The 27,436-nt window shown below is 36.7% G+C and overlaps 1 protein-coding gene and 1 non-coding gene across 3 annotated transcripts in view; one reads left to right on the forward strand and one right to left on the reverse strand.

Annotated features, from left to right (window-relative positions):
* LOC141455771 (protein amalgam) overlaps window positions 1-25,613 on the reverse strand; it is a 553,007-nt gene extending 527,394 nt beyond the window's left edge. For both annotated transcript variants that reach the window (XM_074131135.1, XM_074131133.1), the window contains exon 1: window positions 24,920-25,613. In XM_074131135.1, the coding sequence (XP_073987236.1) occupies window positions 24,920-24,983 (64 nt within the window). In that variant the 5' untranslated portion in view covers window positions 24,984-25,613. The remainder of the gene's footprint in view (window positions 1-24,919) is intronic.
* Window positions 2,715-2,821, forward strand: LOC141456607 (U6 spliceosomal RNA). The gene has a single exon (XR_012459890.1). It is a non-coding gene; the product is annotated as a U6 spliceosomal RNA (small nuclear RNA).
* Window positions 25,614-27,436: the final 1,823 nt, after the last annotated feature.

Below are 27,436 nucleotides of genomic sequence, written 5' to 3' on the forward strand. Positions count from 1 at the left end.
CTTTAAGAGATGAGGATTAATTTTAAACTCCCTAAAAGAAAGAGAAAGATTGCGACTAGCACATTGCCCTTCTTCCAAACAAGGCGTCCTGCTCCCATACGGTTTCCTCTGGAATTTTCCTAAAGCACTTCGTTTTCCATTCAATGAAGTTCCTCTGTTAACTTCTTTCTCATACTTCTCCAAGTGCGCTGCTTACCAAGATTAGTCGTTGCAGAAAATTCTTACCTGAAACAGAAACGAAATGTTGCATGAAGGGGAGCAGAAGAAAAAGATCAAATAAAAGAACAAAAGGGAAAGTCTGTGGACTTATTTGTATAGGTTGTGGAAGGGTAGAAAAGATGAAGCGATGGGGATGCATTAGAGGATATGTGACCATGGGGTCGACATCCCCGAGGCCAAACCAACTAACACATGCAATATTAAAAAATTGTGTGAGATAATGGAAGAAATGATGGGGTGGTTGAATGTTTTTGAATAATTAATCAACGTTCCATTCACGGACTTCTACTTGAACCAACTTCATTTAAGACGAATATTGCGATCGTTGATTTCAATTTAGAGATTTTTCATTCATCAAAAATTTCCGTTTTGAAATCATCAGAGGGAGAAAAAGAAAAGATTACTCTGCTGTCGATGACCATACACACAATAACAGCTAATCCGTTTTATTCAATACGTTTACCTGCATATTTAGAAGATGCATCTACTGATCTAGTTATTTTTCATTTTCTATTTTTTTATAGTAGTTGGACGTTTCGGTTTCTCAGCAGATGCTTTAGTTTTACTTCGTCTATTGGTTCAGAACTGCTAATTAGATTATTTGTGTTTGCAAAATTTTACATTGTTTTCATGTGGGAGGGGGTTGATTTAGTTGCCGAGAGGAGTGATTTCCTTCTTCTTCTAACAGCTGCAACTTCCGCACAGTTCCGCTGCGGTATGTTTGTGAATATCTCGGTGGCCAAGGTAGTCCCGTTTTATGCCTAATTCTGCGTCAGCGGGTTATGAACAACTATTTTAATTATTTAAAAAAGGCGCCTTAACATCTAAGGTAAGGTGGTTATTGGCGCCCGGTGCTTTTTTCAGTGCACTGCCGGCCTCCGGACAGTTTCTCTCGTTACAGGCAACACTGTCCATCACCGGACAGTGAGCTGTAAGAAGCTCCTAGGAAGAGAAAATCTAAGGGCCAGCAGCTGGATTCGAGCCCGGGACCTCCGCGTGGGAGTCCAGTACGCTAACCGCAAAGCTAATCCCTTCCCTTAACAACTATTTAAAAACCAAAATCGCTGGTTTAACCGGTTACTTCGACCTTTCGTCATTATCGTTTAGATGGAATCTACTAAACGGATGAGCAACTTCACTGATGTTTGTTCAAGTATCTGTGTATCTGTGCGTGGGTGGGTGGAGTTGGAGGAAAGATCTGAAAAATGGAAATCGCAGCTGAAACTCTTCTAAATTATCTTTGACTTTTTATCCTAAATTTTTTTTTTATTATTATTATTATTATTATTATTATTATTAAGTGGCTAAACAACGCTCATCACAACGTGGTTCTGTTGTCACAACAGTTATGATGATGTAACTCAACATTAAACTTCGAAATTAATATTTCGAAACGCCGGTGTGAGAAAAAAAAAATTTTTACAATATTTATTGCCCGTAACTCAACAATTTCGGTAGGATGATGTAATAAAAACGGACGAAAACCAAAACCATCACTAACTATTACTAGTTACTTAATACCAGGTGGCAACAATGAATTTTAACATTTTAAAAAACATAACAGATACCGTAATTTTCGGACAAATACGTCAAAAATAAACTAAAGATAATAAGTTCTGGAAGTAATAAATAATTTAACCTAAAAAAATAAAGGTATTAACAATAGGGAAAGCTACCGGATGTATGAGTAATAAGGGCAGCGAAACCTCTGTCGGTGTAAAAGCTCGCAGAAGCGGAGGCATGGCGCCTTTAAAGATTTCATGTTGTGTGATTATTACTCAAAGCTCATTAAACCACCTGCCAACTGATAAACCTCTGACAAAACCCACCGCTTAGATTTTGTTTTCTTAAGTAAGGGCTCTTTGGACCAACATGTCCGCTCACTCACATAAACTTACACCCTGGCTGTGTCTGAAGAGAAAGTAATTCTCCGAGAGCAGAGCTACAGTTTGATTATGATAAACACTTTTTATATTGCTGGCCGTAAAAGGGATGAGGAAATAAATTGAGTCAGCAGTGCTAACAAGGTTTTGTATTATTCAACGTCACACTTTCTAACAGAAATTATAATGACGCACTTTCTCATTCCTTCTTAGTAAGATGTCTAGTCTATGTCTGTCAGGTACGAAATTCTTACATTTTTAGCAAGATCGCATCTTTAGCAACATATTCACTACCCAGAAATGATGCACAAAGCGTAAAACCGTTGAATCCCGGATATGACACTACTGAAACTCAAGTACCACTTTCTCTGCAAACCATTAAAAAGTAAAATGAAGAAGATAGTTTTCAACAACGTTTCGAGCAACAGTGGCAAGCCCTGAATGAGTATTTAGTGAACTTAGATTAAAGAGTTCAGCTGGATTGGTGTTCGACAAAATCGAGGGAAATACAACCATCTGGAGTAGACACTCCCAAGAGTTTTCTGGCTTGTATTTTCAAGAACTCATTCACTCCGAGCACATTCCCTTCAACCTTATTCACTGTGAAGTCGAGTACTCGCTTCGGCGGTACATATACTAAAATTGGAACATTGGAGAGAAGATTAGCATGGCCCCTGCGCAAGGATGACACTCAAAATCGTGAAGCGAAGCGTTCCACTGTGAAGTCGAACTGAGGGAAGCGCCTAACCCCCTCCCCCAGTAACGCCCTTATCAAAATCCCTTATAATTTTTTTTTTTTAAATAAAGGTGATGTATCAACGAGTGCAACCGCGGGGAACAGTTCTGGGAGCAGTCACTGCCACTTCTTGCAGAAGCGTGTTTATAGTTACTGTCAGGTTCTAACGAAATATAACATTTGAGCTGCTCGCGGTTGTTCGTTTTCGAGTTGGAACGTTTTGAATACACACGTGCACCATTCTTTTCCTCTATATCCACTCAGAGAATTTTAAAACGAGCTAATAATATTGTAATAGAAGAATATTCTAAATTGCAAGTTAAAGAAAGAAAATGAGCAACAAAAATATTTGAATGGAGATAAAGCTGTGCAATATTGTCCAAAGAATATTGCCTTTGTGTAATAGCCAGAAGGGAATATGCTAAAAAATGTGCAGATATTTAGGTGAAGCTGACAGGTGAATAGGATCGGAAATGTGTCTGCAGGCCCAGACAGTGCCAGAGATATTGAAAGACAACGTCTTCTACACTTGTGCTTCTCTCTCCCCAATACAGGATTCATCTTCCAACCCCTATCCCAAGAGTAAAAGAAGCCGCACCCCTACTATTAATCCCCTACGTGGTTACTTTACAGCCTATACCACAATATAGGTGTTTGGGTATTGGGCTATTCAAGAAATAATTGACGGCTGGAAGCTAATTTGTTTTGGATACGGTGTAGATACAGGCTTCAAGCCACGTGTCCTTCCGTCTCCTCGCTTCAAATTGGATCATAGACACTATCCCCCTTCCGCTAATATTTTGCTACGCCATTTGCTCTATGCATTGTCTTCGGCTTTCCACCAGCTCCACTAAACAACAGTATATTCTCTGAGAATTTTAAACTAATAGACAAAAAACATGCTTATTCTACGTCATTACGATATATATGTAAAGTACGTTTTTAGAAAATTTAGAGTCACCTTGAAGAAGAATAAAATATAACAAACGGTAAAATCGGGTCATTTTTGTTTGCTAATTTTATCACAGGTTTTGATTCAAATTGTTACATATTGGAACCTAAATTAATTATAAACATGAACTTTCAACGAATTTTCCGACTCACGCTGACTAAATTCTAAAGAGGCGGACAGGCGAATCTTCGCCTGCCGACTCCGTGAGAGGGAAAAAGCTGCACGAAGTGATGAAAGGAGCAAAAACTGCAGGAATAGGATGGACAGTCTCAAACAGCAAAGTTGGTGAACCACTCTGTTCGATTCATTAATGAAATAAAAATTGAAAATTAGTAAAAGATATTACAAGAATGAGTTTAGCTGTATACGGTGATGATTTAATCTCATTTAATTTATCCAATTCATTTAACTATTATTTCGTCTTTGTTTTGTTTATATTTAAATTAGGTAAATAGTAATTACGAGATTCTATGTAATAATCAATTTTATTAATTCAACTGTAACGGAACACACATACACATGGGCATCTTCAGCTTCCACCGTCAGACGGGGGAGAAAACAGACAGAATGAAGTAGAAACTTGTGAATAAAGAATTCACTAAAAATAATTATTTAAAAAATTAAAATAGAAAATTATTAGTTTCATTGAAGCATGAAACAAATTAATTATAATTTTAAAACAATTTTCTGTGATTTCTTCCACGATTAATTTTTTCGAAAGTTCAAATTTCCAGGAAAAAGGAAAAAGTAAAAATATTGTAAGAAAAAAGAGTATATTTCATTTACTAGATATGTAGGTTTATGTTCTCATTGGTCAGGGCGGGGCCATTTTGAAGAAAGTATGATAATCTAGCAATCCCGGATTCCTATTGGTTCAAAAGAACACCTACATTTCACACTTGCGATATGCGACAATGATTGGTCAATTCTTTATTGCTAATTGTTTCAATGAAAAAACACTATTACAATTTTTCTTACCAATTTTTGCCCGGTAGGTATTTTATGAATAATCGAATTACGCAATAAAAAATTTTATCTCAAAAACACGCACAAAAAAAGACGTTGCCTAGATTAACAGTTTGGTTTTGTACTTCCTGTGTAAGATAAAAGCAGAAAAGTTAGGTTAGGTTATTTTATCGAAAAATGAATAAACGAAAATTGGCATATTGCTCAACAGAAATACACATTTTCTAATTAAATCTACAATACATATGGCTGCTAATTAAATATTCTTGACTTTTCTCCAATCCATTTTTCACAATGTGTTAAGCCATTAAAATGGCTTAAGACAATAAGAAACAAGGTACTATTTCTATTATTAAAATCTGGCAATCAAGGAATGGTAAATAGTTCCAGGATTCTAGGAAGCCTTGGTACAGAGAGACCAATTTCCCTTGATTGCGTCCCGCGTCGCTGGTTTTTACGATCTATATCTTATAAATTCTGTAAGATATTAGTGTGAATTCATTTCTCTTATAAAGTCTTATAAATCTTAGCCGAATGTTTATCTAACCTCCACCACCATTAAATATAAAGTCCATTTAATTTTTAAAGTTCTAGATAGATTTGATTCTTTGGTAACGATGAGCGGTTTCAAGGAAGGAGATCTGCTTCAAAGAAACTGACAAGATACCTTATTTGTATATTTGTTTGCGGTTTGCACCGAAACTGCGAAACCAAAAGAAATTAGTTCTTTAAATTTAAAGAAATTGAGCTAATTAGCGCTTTAAATTGTGCCACTTCCTCTGCCACACAAGAGAAAGTAATCGCACCCTTGCAGATTTTATTCTTTGATTTTGGGGAAAAAAAATTCATTTTAATGACTTCTGAGCACGAAAACGTTTTTTTAATCGGCGATGCTGTGTGTGTGTGGGTGTGATCTGTCGGCACAACTCGTACACAAAAATAACATATTAATATTAATGTCAACTAAGAATCTCTTTAATATTGTAATGAGGACCAAATATTACCAAAACTAGCGGTAAGATTAAGTCTTGTGAATGTGGAATTACTTAATCAAGAAGCTGGAGCAGTTCGCTTCTACTGCGCATGTTTCCCACCAGTTGCCTAACGAAAGAACGTTGCCGGTTTTGGTTGCAATTTCAGTACATCGGAGAAGAACCGAAGAAATTATAATAAAAAATTATTTTCTCTATTTTATTGGTGAAATAACGTAAATAATAACAAAAATTACTTACATAAATATAGGCTTTTTTTATGTAGATCCAAAGTTATTACCCAAGATCCCATATGTTTATGTAATAAAAATCCAGTTATTACTTTAAAATATTGATAACATGTCATAAAATAGATAATACCGACAGAGGAGACGAGTCTCTTTTTGGATTATATTGCTGCGGAGGGTGTCTTCATTGTGTTAGAATGGGGAATATGTGGTGTTAGCAGAACTTGGGGAAATTGGAAAGTTGGTCCATGAAACTGAAACATACACTTCCGGCTCCTCTAAAACACAAAACCTCACTTACCCAGGCCGCGGTTACCGGATATCACTTTTTATAGCATCACAGTTCAGCATTAAAAATGGCAGCGAGACTTAGGCAAGACCAGCTCTTTAATATGGCTTGATAAGGTGGTGTTTATTGCCTTATTATTGTCGAGGGGGCACTTTGATAACCCCGCCCCCGTACATCATAAAGTCACCTGAAAGTCATTCGAACGCCAACTACTTGACACCCAGACTTTCCATGCCTTGATTTCACTTAGTTACGTATCAATGCGTGCGTATTTTCAAACCTGAATTTTTGTCACCACATTTAACTCACTTAACATTAATTTAAGAAGGGGTAAAACCTAAGAATTCCTTTGGAGAGAAACGCAATTTCTCTCCTCTCTCGGATACTTTCACAAAAAAGGTTTTAAGGTGACGTATTCATGTAGTTTTCAAGGTGTCCATAAGTCTTCATATAATACTCAGTCTAAATAGTTTTGCTCAATTGAGTTCGAAACAATGACGGGAAAACAATCTCTCCAGTAAATTCGCAAGTCCGCCCAGTATCTTGGAGTTCCCGATTGAGGGGTTTGTTTGCTAAGTTGAAGGTTCCCAGGGGAAACGAAATTACAGTTAGCGATATTACTTTGATGTGCTTGATTTTGCTCCCTCACCAAATTTGGATTGAGGTGTTTCCAGTGGAAAATCAATATCCGGAATACCATGGGAATTCAACTAACCAGAAAGTGGAAATGCAAGTGAATTCCTAAAAGTGCCTCCACCATAAACCATTATCACGGAAAAATCGTGAAAACTCTAGCTTGGTCTCACACACACATCAAACGCGAATAACGTGAATAACTGGTCAGAAGTGTTACTTCACTCGTCACATCACGTGAATGAATGCCTTTCAGGATTAGATGAACTTCTGTCAGTTTTGCAACCGATCAAAACTATCCTTCTTTTACCTCTCTCCATGACGTCACTATTATGGACAAAGAGAATTTTAAATGTTTCTATTAAAGGCGCTAGTAAATATTTGCTTTACTCTGCAGAAAATTGCGGTTCCATAGTAGTGTATTTGAGAATTTCAAGGGAGTAGACTGCGGAACAGACCGTTCATTTTTTGACGATAGCTTCGGGTTATCGGGCGCTATTGGATTGGACGTAAAATTAGAATGATTCTAGGGCGGAAAGGCGGTAACGTGAGCTTGAAGATATTTCCTCACCATTGCTGAGGAGCGTCACCCTCGCACCGGTCCTCAGCTGAAGCATCGCCACATGAAGGATACTTCCTCCAGTTCCCCTATATCCTTCATTTATGTTTTATTGTATAGAGTCTTGTTTGGTTTTAGTTATTACAATTTTTGTACCTTTCAACCAATAAACTAAGAGGCGGAACATGGCACCTCGGGCCATTTCTGATTCCTTGCACACTGCTTTTTTTTCCACTCATCATCCTCCTGGGCAAGAATATCTCGTTTGTCAACCAGTTCTCATTCATAACTTCAAATATTTCCACAGAGGCCTTGGAATGACTTCGTAGGATTAAATAACCAACAGAGCCATTTGACTATCTGAAATAAGAAGACTTTGGAATTAGTTACCTGTCGCTTATAATTCCAGCGACACCATCCAGGCAACTAGCTCTGCATGGAACCGATGCGTTACAGCAGACGTAATTATCAGTTAACACGCCATTCAAAACCACGCTATTGATAGCTAGCCAATGCATAGACTCCCTTAACTTAATCGTGCCTTATATTTTAGTAACATGTGAAGTCCTCGGCCAATAGTAATTGTTCTTCCAAAAATAATTTCATTATTTAAACTTCTTGAACTAGAAGTAATTGTTCAGTGGTGAATGTTAGAGTTGGATACGTAAGAGATTTTCGGCAACAAACATTGTAGACGAACTGAAGTTCTTCTATGGGAAGGAGTTCGTGCGGATTTGGTAAGGGCAAGGTTGGTACGGTGTAAGGCATGCCCTCTCCGGGCAGACATGGTCTTCTCTGTGTGCGAGGTCAGCCCGCAATCCTACATTCCACAACCCCACTCCCTCCTATCTGCCTTTTGATAGTCCAAGCTTCAAACGTACCTGCTGCACACTCAGGATTTCCCTCGGCCTCCCCCTACATCTCCTATCATTCTTTCTCCCTCGCTCACTATATACAGAATTATTGGATCGAGAAATTGTTTTGCTTTGTTGGTTTCCAGTTTTAGAGGGAGATACGAAGAAGGAAATAGCACGCCTTTCCCTTAATAACAACACTTTCCCATCAACAGTATATTCACTAGATATATAAAAGGAAAGTTCGGCACAAATAGTTCTATCCAGTAAATATACCTTCCTAGAATTCACAGCTGCATCTAATGTGTATCCAGACTTTTAGATTGCAAACAGAAAACGATTTTTTTCATTTTAATTCCTACTACTGTTAAGAAAAATGAATGATGAGGTTTTGCAATACTGGCAACATGTGCTCCTTTCTAATTTTCAATTTTGTAGATTCCAAGTTCAAAAAAATAGTGTTTAGGAAACTGACAATAATGAAATGAACAATAAAAAAGAAGGATTACCCAGAATCTCTATCGCATCTTATCACCGGACCAATCTAAAAATTTTATTAACTGCAGATTAGTCCCTGCATAGGAGACAAATGCCCACCATTGAGATAGATTGGTCTAATTGTTACTGAGCTTTCAAATTATATCTGATACCACGAAACATCTTGCTTCCCTCTTCTCCTAATTAGCATAAAATTCTACAATATATTCAACACTTCAACTAATTAATCTAACTACATATCTCTTTAACAAAAAGTTACAAAATTTTCTGTTCTGCAAAACAGGAAAAATACCTAACACTTCATTCACACTTGGCTAGATAGAAACGTTCAAAAAAGCTTCGGCTTTATTTAAATTTGTTACTACTTTTCGCCCCATTATTCTGAACTGGCTTCTCTTAATACTACTGGGCCCAAGATCTTTACTTCGCCTTCCCCCATTGTGAATATTGTTCCCATGAATCCTTAATATGAATCAAGATATTAAAAGATAATTAAAATAATAATCCCGTATAGTCTCAGAAATTTTAACACGCTATTCGTGAAGTCGCGGGGTTACAATTGTAAATCATATCTCGCTCGCCTGAACAAACTGCCTTGAATTAATGAACAACTCTTAGTAGCAAATCGGTTTGCTCATTTAAAAAATAAGTATTTTCTAGTGTGTGTAAATAATATGCAACTCATATTTCATTACTCAGGGATGAAGCCGGACGCTCTGTAGGGATGCGTTGAGCACCAGATTATAGAAGCGTCAAAGCACCACTTCACCACTTGGGATATCGTGGAGGCTGTCGACACCAGATCAGCCGCGTGGGCACTTGAACGCCGGCCCGCTGATGACCGGAACTCTGAATTATTATCTCCCCCTCCACCGTGCATCCGGCACTGTTGTACCACTCTCATGCGCACGACTGCGGCCTCTCCAACACTGATCATGCACGTAGAAACCACCCTTCTCAAGTGTACATCAGAGTCCCTTGTTTTTCCCTGTGACACTATCCGACTCTGCATGTGTGTGTTGGTGCAGTTTCCCTGTTCCATCCAAGCTAACCATCCTTAACCAACCTTCTCATAACCTCGCTCTTCTGCAAACGCATCATGTACAAACAATTATAACGTTCTCAACAATGCTATGTATGTAACTGCGCAATCTGTTGCAGTTTAATCATTTTGTTCATCATACCTTGACTCTTCATGAGTTCACCACTGCTACACAATTACGAACTTCACCAGAAAGAAATATCGCACCCTCGAGTTTCACTTTTTTTCTTAAACTGTCCAACTTCTAAATTTTGAAATACTCTTAATTCTTCCACATTGTACACTTTGTAAAAGTACATTAGGCTTTAGAGTGCTAAATTCTAAAGAAACCTGCTTTAAACAGATTTAACCTGCAAGAATGAGTTACAGTTCTATGTGAATGTGATATATATGTAAGATATTTAATTGTAATTTCCACCCCGTCTTTCTGCGCATGCTCGTAGCTTCGAGTGACGAGTGGGTAGGAAAAAAAGGACAGGTTAGGATTGAAAAGAGTGAAGTGAATTATCGGCTTTGAGTGTCGTTTCTCTTTTCTTTTTCAGGTATTGAAGAATAGTTAAATAATTATGTATTGAAAATTAATGTTTTAAGAATGTTGTTAATGCCAAATAAATCTCTTTTCTTTTTCAGAGAAACTCAGTCTAGTTGTAATTCAACACGCATTATAAAACGGTCGCATTATATATACATATATACGTTATAGTTGGAAGTACACACAGAGAAGACCGTCAGATCGGAAAATCTCAGTGAGAAATCTATTTAAAACCTACGAGTGTCACTTTTTGAAACTTTCCCTAAGAATCTAGTTTCCTCAAGACTCTAACCACTCCTCAAAGTACCACTTCACAAGAGGTTTGCCGCCTACAGAATATCAAATTAAATTAAAATAATGGCTAGAACTTCAAATTTGAAGAAACTTGAAGTTAACAGAATAAGAGACTTTTTTCAAATTTCCTGTATATTGCTCCATCATTATTCATTAAAACTGGAACCCTTATTTTTTAGAACAAATTATTTTCGGGTTTTTAGGGGAACATGGATAACTTGATACATGATAAATACAGGAGAAATGGCTGCTGGCTAATGTGTAAACAAGACATATTTAGTACACGTTTAAATTTATAAAGTTCTATGTTATTAAGACTATGCTAAAAACACAAATTGAAATAGAACCTTAAAAAATAAATAAATTAATTAAATAAGAACGAATTGTAGATGTGTGTGTGCCAGCAATATTCGCGAAACCTTCCAGAAACTAGTTCTCATCTTGGTGAAACAAGAAAAAGATATTCCATCAACATGTGCTTTTGACTTGAAGACAACCATTTTAAAAAAATAGAAAATCAAAGATAATAAATAAAAATATAACTTTCACTCTCAAACTTAGAACAGCAAGAAGCTGCTACAATGTAAACTTTATAAAAGGCATTACCTGTAGATCAACCTTTTCTTTAAAATCTTCCTTATGGAGGATTATGACAACCATTCCCTCAATGCAATATTTCTTTCTAGATAAACTTTATTTTTAACTTTTTATCATGGCTAAAAGATAAAAATAGGGAAGTACCATTGTACAGAAACTTTCTACGGATTGTTTGTTTAGAAACGTTTAGGAGAGGACAAGATTGTGTGAAGGGAAAAAGTGATATTACTGCCGCAGGCCATGGAACACCCGAACATCCGTTTATAACGGAGAAATTTGTTTAGCACAGTCTTGGTTGGGAGGATGAGGATTGTTGTCCAGAGTTATGTCGAGGATTTCAACATGGTTAGACCCAGGAGCAAAGTGTCGTTGTACGAGTAGTTGTCTGCTGTAGGTAAGTCTCTACGTTTGGTTAAAATTATGACGCTAGTTTTGCTGTAGTTTATTTTAATGTTCAATTCTAAGTATTTTCTTAATTTGTCTATTAGTAAGTCCAGTCCATTACAAGGTTTCATCACTCGCGTAAATCTTAGCCTAGAGCTGCAGGTGAACCAACTTTAAGCCCAGTGCCTCCCTTACTTACTAGCACATTACCGATTAGAGATAAGGGACGTTTGAGTAGTTAAAGTAAGAAGGGTGATTGCAATATGACCTCATATTGCATATTGCAACTGCTGTACCGAAAGCAGATTGAGAGAGCTAACCCTTATCAGTACTCTCTTCGCTCTATGCTTCTAAATACAAGCATTATCTCTACTCTAGCGTTTAGCCAGAGTTATTTGGAGAAGTGAGCGTTCTGATGTTGGCATGTCTGTCCTCAGTCTTTCACTGTCACATCTACCAACCTGTCAAGAAACAAATAGCACTTTGAAATTACCTCGGTCTGTACTGCAGAAAGACGTAGAAGTAAATGACAACAAACGGATTTTCCTGGTTTATTCGAAAAGCTCACTGTCGGTTCATATGTGCAATCCAGAATAGAAGTTGATGTTCCGGTTTTGAATTAAACTGACAACACACCTTACAAACATGGCGACCCAAACAAAAGCAACTGCTTCTTGCGTTCGTATGAGATCTCACAACTAATATTTTAAGAGAAAACTCAAAATAGAAAATCGGTTGCGAAAACCCCGAGTTCCAGCAATAATGAAGCATAAAATTGAAAAATAGAATTTTATCAGTTCTGTTTGTGTTTAGTTCAAAAATCGTTCGTATCTGATGTACATTCCCTTTAAATATTTCTCCATAAACATTTACTGTGAGAGAGGAAGAGAAATAAAGAGAGAAAAAAAAACTGCGTAATTTGGCCTAGAGGGGTGAGGGGAGCGAGCAGGAAGCGGTTCCATATCTGTTGGAGACGATAAGGTGTAGCCCAGTCTAGCAGCCTGCGACACAGCTATTAGCAACTGATGCCCATTAAGAACTCGACTGATGTGTTCCGCCTTTCCCTCCGGCATGCTCAAAGTCTTTGCTATCTGCTACCAGCGAGAGCAGATATTACGCTCAAGGGGTGTGCAACAATTGGGGTTGTGGGCAAAACCCACGCAGGCAGCAGCGTAATAAGAGGGAGTGATGATTCAAAGTTTAATCACGGCCGTTTGTATGATCTCGCCTAAATGTTAGTGCGATGTCGAGGAGCAATGTTGTTTTTTGTTGCTCTACTTTAGAAAGCCTACTGAACACCCAATATTGTTGCAGAATCCTCAAATCTATGTATTAATAAAAAACCTTACTTGCAGAATGCCCGCGAGCGCTTGATACCCAGAAGGTTGCTAACGCAGCAGACACAAGAGCAGAAAATACTAAGTTAGCCTCCAGTCAATATTGCAATGTTAGAGGATTTAGGAAATTCGCTTGGATAAACATTGTTACCAAGTTTTTGTGAATCATTACTTCTTCTCTCAGAAAAGCCTGTGCCACTTTTCACTATCTTTTAACCCAAACAACAGAAAGGATCACTTCTTGTAAATTTTCAATAATGAGATTTACCGGAATTTTGAATTTGGAAATCCAGTGAATACAAAAAAGTGCCGATCAGCTGTTAACTTTGAAAGAAATAAATACTTGTTTCCGCACTCAACATATTGAACAAATTCATTTGGCAGTGGCAACTTAATACGAAAAGAAAAAATAATTTCAATCAGGAATCAAAGGAATTCAAGAAGGAATTATTGGGGGAAAAATCCTGATATAAATTTACGATTAAAGTTGAGATTAAATTCAAAAACTTGACGTAGAACACACAACAGAGGTAAAAAAAAGAAAAGCGGAAAAAGCTGGCCGGAAGTGTGAAGCGGCGGTGAAGTGGGCGGCGAATCCCCTCCTCACAAGAACACTAGCAGTAACCGCTTTGTTCAAACCGGAAATTACCTAGATAGATAAGAGCGAGTGGCCGGTGTAACTAGAGGCACCATGACTGCCTACACGGCCTTTGTAGGTGACGCTTCGAACTCATCGATCCCAGATTAGATCTAGCCGGACCTCCAGACCGCTAGTCACCCTTCGCAACTATTCTTTGCAATGTCCGCCTCTAGATTTTATTTCATCTATTTTGCCGGCCAGTCGTCTCACCAGTTCATTAACCGAAAATAATCCGCAGCGAACCCTCTAACGACTTTCACCTGCTCATTGAGTGAGGCCAATTTCCCTATTTTCAATTCCATAACAATATCGGATAAGAATTTCCTTCTTATCAACATTATGCAGGTTCTAAAATTGTTCATTTCGCAGGAATTACTCTATGGTAGAAAGCCTACTCATCCATCAAAACCCATACAATTTTTTTGAAAGAAAATTTCCAATAAATATATTTACGTGTATGTAAATAGAAGTTAGGGGAAATCGTAGAGGGCATCTTCGAGAAAATCTCAGCCAAGTTAAAATCCATTCAGAAAAATGTCCGGAAAGGCAGACAGATTGAAAAGTTATTGTTGCCTCGGCTGCGGAAAATTTGAACTTGAAAAGTTAGGTGGACATTTACCAATGCTTACCAATTCATAAAAAAACAGTTTTACCAACTTAAACTAATACTTCCGGTGCGAACTCGAGAGGAAAATTCTGCCATAAGACAATCCTTCCTCATACGAGGAAGAAGAAATAGTAAACTAGTAAATCATTTTCTCTGAGAATGAGATCTGATTGGTCCTTTTGCAATGAAGAAAGCAACACTTCCCATAATGGCCTGTTTAAACACTTGCTATTAGCCACCAGAGTGTCCATGAGGTGAGCTACCTCGCGCTCACAAATAATGCCGCTACTCAAAAAAAAAGAAAAAAAATATTAAACCTGTTGGAATAAATAATAAAACATTGTAATACAATAATTATGATTGGAGCTTCTACTGATGGTCAACCTACACAGAGTAGTTAACTATATTGTTTTACTTCGAATATATTCCAAATCCAGCCATTATTTCCTAAATTAATAAATGCTATCTAATTCGTTTGAATTAGAAAAAATAAATAAATAAAACAAAAATAATAATTCTCTCTTTTTTCAAAAGAAATATTCGGGTAAAAAATTAGCTTGGTCCCCCAAAGATATTTCACTGGTTAAAGATTTGCGCGCTTCTTGTGTCTTAATACGGATCGTTTATTCTGTAGACCTATGATGGACCTGGATGCAAAATGGCTACGTAGATCATCTATATGTTTTTAGGGGGCCAACATATCAAAAAAAGTTCATTAAGAACTCTTAATTAATGTTCGAAAACTTAAAAATGTCTCAGAATAAAAGCGAAATAAAAATGCCTCCTGGAGGCGACAAAAATACTTTAATATTTCTTACTACCATATATCTTCTAGTTCAAATTTTAGTTTTAATTGGAATTTTAGTCTTTACCATCTATTTATTAAAGACAACTGAACAAAATTAAAGTTAAAATATATAGTATTAATTGCAATTAACATTAAGATGTGTACGTTACCACGGATTTGTTTTTTATTCAGATAATCTGAAAACATGTCTCTTGGAAAAACACGAGTGCAAAATGTTTGACTGGGACACAAACCTTCCTCCTAATCTCCAGAGAAAGTAATTTAAAAAAAATATATATGACAGTTTTCAAGAGAGAAACAAAGAGCTAATAGAAGGCAGAGCTCTCAGAAGAGATTAAATATTGCTGAAGATGGGGAGTCCAGGCAACCAGAACAGGCTGTAGGAGAAAAAAACAAGGACTATTAATTAATATAGTTAATTTTCTTTTTGATGTGTGTGGCTTGACAAAGGTAAGAACTGGCGGTAGTGAGCCGAGCAGCCGGCTGGAGCGGCGGCCGGAGAATTCTGTCAAGAGCAGGCCCGGGGGCGGACATCTCCGCAAGGGCACCTGCTCCACCGATACTCTGTGGCAACCAGCCCACCGCCCACAAGTTAATTACAAATTTAAGGTCAGAATCATGTCAGCAGGAGTAGCAGTGTGCGAGGCAGGATGTTGATCCTCTTTCGGAGTCAAGCCCGGCCAAACCCCTCCCCCCCTCACACTAGTTTGTTCAAGACTTACAAACTTTCCACTCTTACCTTAATTTAATGGCTGTTCATTGTTTTAATAAAATATCACCATAAACTTTTCTTTTTTCTTGTTTAACTTCATTTTTGCATAAATATGGTTCAAGTGTGGTCGACTTGCGGCCATGTCAAGGTACTCAACAGCTGCCATAGAAGGACCACCTGGAACATTCAGAAGTTCCTTCTCGCTGCAACATTACCACTCAAACTCAACTTTCCTCAACGAGTACGTACTCGTTTGTCATCCAGTTCACTTCGATGGCGAATCGCCTTGAATACTTGCTGGCATAAATAAACCCATTCAGTGTTTCCAGGTCAAATTCAAGGCCTCATACAACGTACCTTAATTATTCCAGACATTACTTACACACACATAACACAGAGAACTTGGTAAGTGCTAGTCAAAATCTTGACCAGGAATTCATGACTCAACATCTTGAATTGTAGAAGGATGAAAAATCCGAATACGTTCAGAAATAAAAAAAAATATTGAGTGCTATGACCGACAAAAGCAACGATATTAACGGGCGCTGCTGACCTTACCACATTATCACTTCAACGAAATGGAAAATCGATGTACTTGTGCACAGATCTACCGGAAACCAGTCAATGTCACAAGCAATGTAATTACTGTAAGACAATTAATAGAAGGCAAATTGATATGCGATCGAGACAAGTAATAATAAACTATTTTTCGAGTTATTAATAATTTATTGCAAGTAATTATGGCAGAATGCAAAGCTTGAACACATTAATCAAAGGTAGAACGGGCCGGCGTTGTGAGAGAATCCCAATTATCCTCTAGTCCGGGACAAAGAGAGTAATTAACCGACTCAGCGAACTCTTGGAAAAGAGCAGCAATGTCTTCTTAGCACTAGACTGCTCGATATCGACTCTCTCGCTATTTCTCCCTCTACTCCTAATGGGTGTGTGTTAGTGTATTAGCGCGCGATTGCAGCACGGTAAATCCCTTGATAACCAGACTTGCCATAAATATCCTTTAGATCATTCAATACGCGCCAAAGCCTCTCATTAGAAGAGATCAACTCTCCAATAACAACAACAAATCCAATAATATTTACTAACATAGCATTCCACTAATTAATATGCAATAGACTACGCTTGTAATAACAGGTAGAACTCTTCAGATGGAGAGAACTTACGGAATATAGAGGCGTTTTAGTCAAAACTTCTGTAATCTGCAAGCGGTCGTTTAGCTAAGTCTCGAAAAACTGAGGTTGCAAAGTAAAGGTTAGAACAGCGCCAGAAATCTCGCCGTCCTCTGTAAACCACTCCTTCTTCTTTTACTACTTCGGCACATAAAGGTCTTAAAGGAATCTTGGACTACTTTTTTCTGTCTCTGTAATTCTATAGACAGTTTGCCAAAGAGTTTAATTTGATACCAGATAAGAGTGAGAGATTTGGCTTTTCGACTCTGCCTTTGTCCTTAAACTGAAGTTAAGGCAAAGTAAGCTATTACTGTTACCCGTGGACATTAAGTTCTGCCTGAAAAATACTGTACTTTCCACCAATCGTGTCGTCGTTCAAATAAAGGCGGTTGGAGAATAGTTTCAGATCTATTTGTTTGATTTTAAATTGTCTTCACATAAGAGATTGGCAAGTTGATGTGAACACAATATCAGGCTTGCTTATCCAATAGAAGAAACTGTCTTTTTATTTCCCGTTTGTGGCCCAGCAACCACGAAAACAAAAAAGAAACGGACTGTTGCAAAGTCTAATGTTAAGGAAATAGCTTCCTTTCTATGAATATATTTCTCTTCAAACAAAAACAAAGGGCCTGTCAACCTACACGTAGCCTCAGCTTCAAGCAACTGCTGATTTGATAGTCAAGTTTTCAGAAACCAAGAATACCAGCTAGATGAAAAGAAAACACCATTAGAGGTATTAGGATTTTTTCAAATATAACAGCGGATATTGATGGATTGAAAAGAGCATCTGAGTAGAGAGATTGTACGTCTGGATATGATTGTTAGTGTTGCGACGGAAATGGTACTCATAGCAAGACCTTTTGGCAAGGATAAGGAAGAACTGCAGAGTACAAAGGAAATTGGAAAGTAGGCGATGGCGATAGATCCTTGTCATGTCCACAGACATCTTTAGCTTCATCTCATTTCGTCTCGCTTTTGCTATCTCTTTCTTTATTTTTACGTTCATTCTAGATGAACCCTAAATTTGAACCAATAAAATATTCTGCCTGCAGTTCTCGAGGTAGTAGCTGATATCGCATCCCTAAAGTCCATTCTGATATTAAAGCAATTTCCGTATTCTCTCAATTACAAACAGCTTCTAGTTGCAAGATCAGCCTTTTCAAAGAGAAAATGACTGAGTCTTCTACGATACCTTTAGCTTCAAGGTCAGACTCCAAGGGCTTTTCACAAACAAATATAATTTTTTCTTTAATTTTTTTAGGCAATTGTTTTCACGGTAGTTCTGGAGAATAGTTGGGGCACGCTTCCTTCTAATACCTCATTTCACGTAATGCACCGTTTATAAACTGCATAAAGTTTATGAGAGATAAGTAAATAAGTTTCCGAAATTCTTACAGTAGTAAGATGAAGCCTAGTGAGGATTCGTTGCCAACTCAATGTAGACCACTTTACAATACTTGCTTATGCGATGGAAAGTATTGAAGGGCAAAGATGTTACTCAAGCTTTACATGCCGGTATCCAGGCCGTTCGCTCCTCCAAAGAATTAAGTCCCCCTACTTAACCAAAAAAAATACCCTCCATTTAAAAAACTGAACCAATAATTTACGGTGGGCGGGGTTATTAATGTAAGATCAACAGCAGGTGTGGCAACATTTAATTGGGAGTTGATGCCTTACTGATGTACGATCAGTATGAAAAGAAGAATGTCGGTCAGAGTGTGCTAGCATGTGAACATGCAGCCAGTGTATGCAGTGTGTGCCCTTCAGACATACAATACATACTCGAGGGTTTACGCCGATCTGTCACCAGCAGGACTGCGGTTTGTCTACTTCACTGCCAACCACCATCATGCGCTACTATTTCCTCTTGCTACTGACAACAGGAAGTACAGCGATAGGGAGTTTCAACCGGAAATACATGTTCTGCGATTCTCGGATTCGAAAAAAAGTTTTTAGCCAATTGTTCTTGAGGGTGCTAATGTGTACCTAGGTGCACTTAAGCTGAAATGTGGCAATCGCATGAAGTTTAAACTGTAAATTCCATTGGGGGGATGGGAGAGGGAAGTCATGAAGAAATCCCTCAACCGGAAGTATCCCTCAATAATTGTTTCACTTTTTAAGGCTCAAAAACGTTTTAATAATTTTCTTTAATCTCATCACAAATGTAATATCTCCTTGGAAAATACTTACAGTTTAAAAGTTAAGTAAAAGGTTTGATTGAATACATAAATTAGACAGAGGTTAAATTAAATTACTAAGATTCTAAATTTGAACAAAATGGCGTTGGTACTTGCCGAAGCTTTTTTTTTAAGTTACTGCGATTTTCTCAAAACTAATTCTGATAGTTACGATAAAAATATCAAAACCAGGATAATTGTTACCAGCCAGGACAATTGTATAAGGGTTGATCCTCAAAAACTGCTTGGAAAAGCCTAACGTTTAAACACCCAACTCTGACAGAGTTTTTCTCTTTTCCTATAAAAGATAAAAAAATATATTTTTTTTTAAATATTCTTTATTAATTTTTTATTTTTTTAAATAATATCCTCGTCAGCAGGATAATGTTCTTGCAGCTACGGAGATTTCTAGAATTAAGTTTTTTGCATTCACCAAAATTCTTCTTCTTCTTCTTTTGTTATCTTTTTTGTAAACAACGTCGCGCCTAAACGCGTGAGCAGATTTTCATGAATGAAATGTCATTTGATTAAAAACTTTATATAGATTTTAATTTTAGAGTTCTCGACGCTGTTCACCTTCAGGAGGAGGAGAGTATGCGCCACGACAATATGGCTCCCTCTAAAACTATTAATATTAATTACCCTGTAAAATTTAGCCCGATTTTGATAAAGTTTGGCAGGAAAAAGTAGTTACAGCTTCCCTATATTAAAGTTACATTAATGTGCCATCCTGCTCTTACACTTACTGAGGGGAAGCACTGCACCAAAATTATCGGCGCGTGAACTGTTTTTCATGTATGAAGTGTCATTCAATTCGAAATTTTATGTAGATGTAGCTTTTTGGGGTCCATTATACATGGTGCATTAGACGATATGTACATTATACTCGAATGCCCACAAATAGAACCTTCCTCTTTTATACCGAACGTTTAACCAACAAATTTTTGTTTTCTGCGCAGTTCATTGGAGACAGCAAATCTAAGCGTCATTTTAAACTATTTCCCTAATAGTAGATAAAGTTTCCTGGTACACAATGTTATAGTAACAATGGAAGTACTGCTTAAATATTTGAGCTTTTCTGGAAAACGTCATTTTCGATTATTTATAAAGTTAGAATAATAATTGAAGAAATATTTAATTATTACTTTCATTGGCAAGTGTGTAAAAAACATTAATTGGATTTATGTTTCTGAGAAATCCATGATATTAATGTCAAATGTTTATCTGCGTGGGCGTCCAGAACCTCAAGGCAATAATAAAAACTTTTTATCACCTATTCCCAGCGTAAATCAGCCTAATTTAGGTATCTCCTTTAAAAAAACTTAGTTTAAAAATGCTAAGCAAAAGGGTTGATTAAAAGGTAGACAAATCAGCAAGCACCCAACATTTCATTAATATTTCCGCTCGTAATTTCAGTCATATAGAAACATTCGATAAAGAATTATCACTTTATTACTTTCTTTTCCTAGCAAATGAAAAGTAGCATGGCGGGATTCAAACTGGGAATCTCCAAATCACAAAGCCACGCCCACCAACACCCGCTCCCACTTTTATTTGATCTAATACGTATTTAATAAGCGGACTAAATAATCAATCTGTTAATAAATGAAGAACTATAACAAAATGTTGACACTGCAAAGATGCTGAAACGCTATAACTGCCGACCAATTTATCACTGGAAAACATGGAAAAGTATTTTTCCCATCAGTTACAATACTTTACATTTTTTTAAGTTACAAAAAAAATAAATAAATAATAATATTTACTGAAAAACGTTATTTTCTTAAAGTTAGATGTTCATTCCAAGAAAAGAAAAGTCCTAAAGAAAAAAACAATTTTGTTCCCATAATGCTGCAAGTACCGAATCATCAAGATGCGAGTCAAGATTGTTTGGTTTTGGTGCAAAAAGCCAACGTTGTGTTGCCAGTAAAAACAAATAATGAAGTTTTTTTAATTTGGAATTATATAAGAGAGGTTTTCTTTTTCATTTTTTCCTAATGTCTCTGAGTAAGGCAAATTTAGCTTTCCTAATTTATCGACCAGCTTAACTGAAGAGAACCAGTTATCAGCAATAATATTAAATATTATGTAATTTTTATTATATAATATTTAATATTATAGAATAATATTAAAAAATAGAACAGAAAAGAAATTCCAAAACATAAAAATAACAAATTTTAAGAAAAGATAAATCACACAAAAGATAAACAAACGCACGGGTCAAATTTGAACCGACGATACCAGTTGAGGGATATTTATCTGACATTATTTTTATTAAACTCTCCAGTATAAAATATTACTGGTGGTTACTACATATTTAAACTTATGTTTTATACTTTGGATTTAATTATGAAGTTAAAACCATGGGCAATGAGACCAACAGCATTCAGAAAGCGACCAATACCTAACACTTAAGGCAGACACTACTATGTTGGTTAAGCTGAATATTTAGGGCCTACATTATTAATAGAGTTTATCTGTTGAAATAGCCGGTTTCATTATAGACTTTTCAAGTAATATGCTCGGAAGACTTGCTCAACGCCCCTTTTCCAAATATTCGATCCTTTATTAACCGAAATGGAATAGATTAAGTTGCCGCAGTTTTTCTCTCTTTAATCATTCTCTTAAATATTCATCAACAAATAAGGCAGAAATTATGCGAAATTAGAATAGCGATGGAAATGACTTGGATATAAGGGCGGCATAAATATTAATGGCAGATCTTCGACACTATGGCTGTTCGCTAAGCGAAGCGACATTACTAGAATGGTATGCAGAGCAGGTACAATTGATTACGACGGCTCGCTCCCTTCAGATCACCACTGTGCAATATCTGCTGTCAACTTTTTAAAATACAATTAGAATCTGTTTAGGTTTTATCGCTGCAATCTGGTGGGATAAAGGAATAAAGATTCATTGTTTGCTGTAACTAAATATGCGCACAGACAAACATATTATCATGGAATACATCATGCCAGCAGTTCGCTTCACTCTGCATTCACTTCACATTGTATATTCACAAATTTGAACCTGTTAGTTTCGCTCTAAGGGCTGTGAACTGAGTCACTTGTAACTGGGTGTAGTTGGGAATTTGAGAGTCTGCTGTTCTGTTCTTCACTCCTTAGGGATATTATCAGTTCTTTAATGTCCTAAATTCGGCAGTGACAGCACCCCTTCCTTACAACCATGGAAACATGATCTTTTTTTATTTTTTTTAATTAATTATGGAGGAATTAGTGCGCACTTGGCACTTATTTCTACGACAGAATTCATTGGCAACGTTCACAATTTGAAAATACACTCCTCATCCTTCTATTAGAATTTTTATTTGATAAGAGTCCTAATTCGTAAAAATACAGGCCTTCAACGCGAGGTACATCACGGATCAGACTCCGTCAAATGAACGATGCGAAAATTGGCAAAAAGCATGTTACATAAAAACAGCATTCATGACAAATTTTTACGAATGGTAAGAACTGTTTTTCACATAAGGACTTACATTCATCTCCAGAGGTTGTTAATGAGTTTGGTGTAGAGAATTTGACTTTCATCATGTTTCCATCACATGGTACACTTAATAAACCCTTATTCAACAGTCCTACCGGACAGTTTTAATACTATTCACTACAAGCAAGCGATAGACCGGAAGTGCCCTAGGTTTTTCTCTAAAACAGCTCCAAAGATTCTCCCTCAGTTTGGTAGATCTATCCGGGTTCTGAACGATACTTTTCCAGGAAAGCTGCATTCTTAGAGAGTTCAAGTTATACACTCTAAAGTGCCGATTCTAAAACTTTTATCAAATTTATAGCTACGGCATGTGCAGACTAGTATTTATATATGTAAATTTTTATTATTTATTAGTTATCATTAAAGGAATGGGAAATCTGAAACAGGCGCCAGTGCCACGCACAACTTGCAATCCTTTCACGACGGATGTGTCTGGGGCACATAATTCATATCCTCTGGCTGAATTGCACCTAAAAGAAAGACGAGCGCTCAAACAAATATAAGCGGACCTAAAGGAATAGTTTCTGATCTACAGATTTTCCATTTAAAACAAATCAATAAACTAAAAGAAAAATCTATATTAATATACACCAAACAGCTGGACAGGAAATGGTAAACGGGCGCAGAGGCTGGTTCACAAGATGAAAGTAGCCTTCCGCTGACAACGCGATCCTACCATCTCTTAACAAAACCCCAACCAATGGAAACTTGATCAAAGAGACTTTGATTTCATTTTCACTTATGTTCCCCCTCTTAACCTTCTCAGATTAATAAATCTCACAATACTTAGTAAGTAAAAGTACCTCACACGGAGTGTCGTGTATTGATTTTATTTCTACATTAATAAGAAAAATAAAATAATAGCGATTTGTTCTCCGAAAGGATTCTTGAAGAAGGCGGAAGGGAAACGAGGAAGCAATGGAAAACCACTGACCAAATATCTTCAAGAATGTGGCTTATGTTTTCATTGATCTCTTTAGAGTTTTAAGTAGTAGGTCGTGAAACTTTTACTCCAAGCAGACGAAACTCGTTTTTCATCTGAGTGGATTCCATCATATTTTCAATTATTGATGTGTGGTTGCCCAAGTAGGGTTTCCTAATATAGAAGGCAGTGATAACCGCAAAGGATTAAAAACTAATAATAATTTATGAGGTACCACTCCTTGATATAAATAATTTTAATAAAATAATGAATATTGATTTTACGTAAGACAGTACTCAGATGGAATATTCAGGAATTTAATGTTTCCAAAAAAGATAAAAGTACGCGAAATCCGTAAAAATGAAAGCAGAATAACTTTAATAGAATGCGGAATCTCTGCAGGCATAGGTATTGCGGAATGATTTTTTTTTAAACCCTAAATAACATTAATTAGAATTATACTTAATGCTGTAAGTAAAAGAATGGAAAAAAGTTGTCACCTGAATAATTGAAATTGTCACCTGATAGAGTTACTCTTAAAAAATTAATTGAATTAAACGATACGTAAAATCTTAAACAATTAAATTCTATAATTTTAGATGAAAGCAATGTTTTATTTTTAAACTTGTAATTTGATATAAACTGAGATCGCAACAATTGTGAGTTAGAATAAATTTTGCTGGGATATCCCTTGGAGGTGGCAATTAAACAGAAGCTGAATTAGTTTGCCTGCCAGACTGCACTGTTTTTCGCTTTGCTTCGGATTTTAATTTCAACTGTTCTAGTATCTTGCGTTAAAGACTTAAACGGCTACAACTAAAGAAACGAGTAATTAGCTCGACTCCCTATTTGAAGTCCATCAAATCTAACATTGATGCGATGTACGCAGACAAAAGTACCAATCACCAGTTAGTACCAATCACCAATAATTACTTGCAAGAATCACAATATCAAAATTCTTCACTTAATTTTATTTTAAGTTACGAGACAATTTACTCTACAAAATGACTGACCTCAATGAGCTATTCTTAACCATTAATAACTTCTCGCAACGAATATTTCATTTCGTGGACGTCGAAACCCACTTTCACCTTTCTTTCCATCAAGCGCATTTTATAAGGCAAACATCAGAAACCACACAATTTCTGCTGCGACGAACTTGAATAAATAAACAAAGCGCTGGGTGATAACACCATTGACGTTTTTGTTAAGATTATGTGATGCAGCAACTATACTGCCCCGAAGTTATACATGTCAAATAGAATAGAAAAGCAAACTAGAGTTATGTCTTCGATGGGATTTGGATAGAATATTTGGGTAAGGTCGGCTGATCCTAGTGTATAAACTGGGAAATAGATAGAGACCCACCTGTTTTTATCGCATCCCAAATCAACAGCACCAACACCATCAATCGCACCTGAGACCTGGCCATCTTGCAGCACGATTCCTTTATTTTGTTTACAATAAAAAAATTACTTTCAAAAATTCTACCGAAATATAAATAATTCAATTATCCCACAAAAAAAGAGTTGCCGGTTTCACGATGAAACTAATATGTTCTGCGAAAAAGTGGAAACAAATAAAGAAACCACAGAATCAAAATTAAAATCCGGGAACACTATAGGTATGTATCAGTCTGTTGCGGTAGTAGTATTCAAGTTACACTACGTTTGATGGGCAACTTTTGAAGTCCAGATTTATAATAAAGTTCACTCGAAGGTATTTACAAACCGTTCACCTCAAATTAAATATAAATACTGTCACTCCTCAATTAATATTCTGAAGCACCAGAAAGTATGCTCTCCTCGAAGTTTCACCGCACTTATATTCTTTAATCTATTTTATATTACATATCTATTATCTAGACTCCATAATACACATGATTTTTCCCACATCCCAAAGAATTCCTAATCAAAAAGTTTATCTTTGTATTAAATATCTACATACGTTATCCACTTTATTTATTTTAATTGTTTGTTAAAGATCGAAAATTGACGAAAGTACGAGACATCAAATTCTCGGCATATACAATGGTTATACTACCAACGAGAAGGTTGGATACGCACTGATGAGCTTGCCGGCTGAGGAAGGACATGCCGGCAGGTGGGCAGTGCGCAAGCGCAGCTTGGCCCACACAATAGTATAGTAGAGAAAAGAAAATAAATGAGCCGGTTGGGGGTGTTAGTTCGCTACTCTCCTCACTATATTAAGGAGTAGCTCCCTTTTATTTAAACACACAGGAAAACTCTTTACTCTTCCGCAGACGCCTATCGTATGACCGCTCTAATGGTTGCTCTACTGCGGCCTGTGAAACATCCAGTTTTAATAAGCTTTGCTCCGAATAGCAACCCGAAATCAGAGAAAAACGGATTTCTTAGTATTAGCTAGTTGTAAAATGGCACATCTGAGTGAAGTACACCACCACCACAAGCGTTCTGCGATGTCGTAGACAACGTTTAATTTCTCAGAGAATATTTAATTTCTAGAATTCAGTGATCTGAATTCCACATTTAAAGGTATTAAACCAAGGGTCCCACAAGATCAGTGTTGTAGCCATTTTGTTTTTTGTTTTTTTTTTTAATGGAATCATGGTAATTACAAGCTGGGAAATGAATAAGCATTAACCTCAGAACACGAAAGATTTATGTTTAAAATAATATCTAGAAAAAATCAAATAATTTGAAAAATACGGCGGTGTTTTAAGGAAAGACGTTCGATGATACCTCTTAGGTTAATTGAGCTGAGTAATAGGCTGGTTTATTATTAATCAAGAAATTTAACGGAGGAGGTTCCTTAAAGCATTTTGGGAATGTCTATTTTGCGTTCTTCGATTCGTAAAATATATTAAGGACCCGCTCTTTCGGTAAATATAGGATTTTACCCCCACTACATTGTATTGCGGGGAAACAGTTGGTTTAATTAAAAGAATCGACTGAGCAGGTAGCTCGACTTTAAATCTGTAATTAAGTTTAGGAATCAGTGAGAACGCAGGGCATTCTCAGACATAATTAAGACCAAACGAGTTGAATTTGGCGGTGATTTCTTCCAATCCTGTACTAGAAAGTTTAAGACTGAACAACTCTCGAACTCTTTCTAAAAGAAGGAAATAGTAAAGTCAGAGGCTGACTTCCTTGGTACAGCGGTCACTGTAGTTGTCAGCCAACATCCCATTAGTAAGAAAATTAAAATATTTCTCTGTATCAAGTTGGAACCGGACGTCTTGAACTGCTGTTTAATTGGGAAAATGTAGCGCAAGAAGGAAGATTGCTGACTAAAGTTCGCAATGCAAAGTTACGCTTTATTGAAGATAAAATAAAATTGTTCATATTTTAACCTGTTTTTTAAGTACAGATAAATCCCCATCATGACATTTTTAAGCCTGCAATCGAAGTGGATCTTCTGTTGGATCTTTAACAGAGTGTCTGTGGCGGTAGTATTGGATATCAAAGCCTCAAGGCCAAAAAAGTCTGTCCTCAGAGTAGTGAGCACTTTTGCAGATGGAAGTAAAAGCGGCCATTTCCACTGTTGCATTTTATCAAAACCAATTTTGATCATACAAGATATTCTCCTTAGTACTTTTGAACTTTCACTTATTACTTAGTAAATACTGTGATCCTATCGTATCTTTCATTGAAGGTTTCTTTCAAGAAAAGGTTGTTACGCTTTCCACGGTTATACAACATACTCGTACATACAGAGTATGAAATGAACGGTCATTTATCTTAAGATATATGATAACGAGAATGAACTATGAACGAAATCCCCAAATTTGAAATTTATTTGACCGGAAGTAGACGGTAGAAGCTCAGCTGATTACATTAGTGGTGGTGATTAGGAGAGAGATTCCTACAGTGTTGGCGGATCGAATGGGTCAAACAAAAACAA

This window comes from Rhodnius prolixus, unplaced genomic scaffold (genome assembly GCF_049639745.1).
Source record: "Rhodnius prolixus isolate KJV_2025 unplaced genomic scaffold, Rpr scaffold_4, whole genome shotgun sequence".
In the NCBI taxonomy this organism is placed as follows: domain Eukaryota; kingdom Metazoa; phylum Arthropoda; class Insecta; order Hemiptera; family Reduviidae; genus Rhodnius; species Rhodnius prolixus.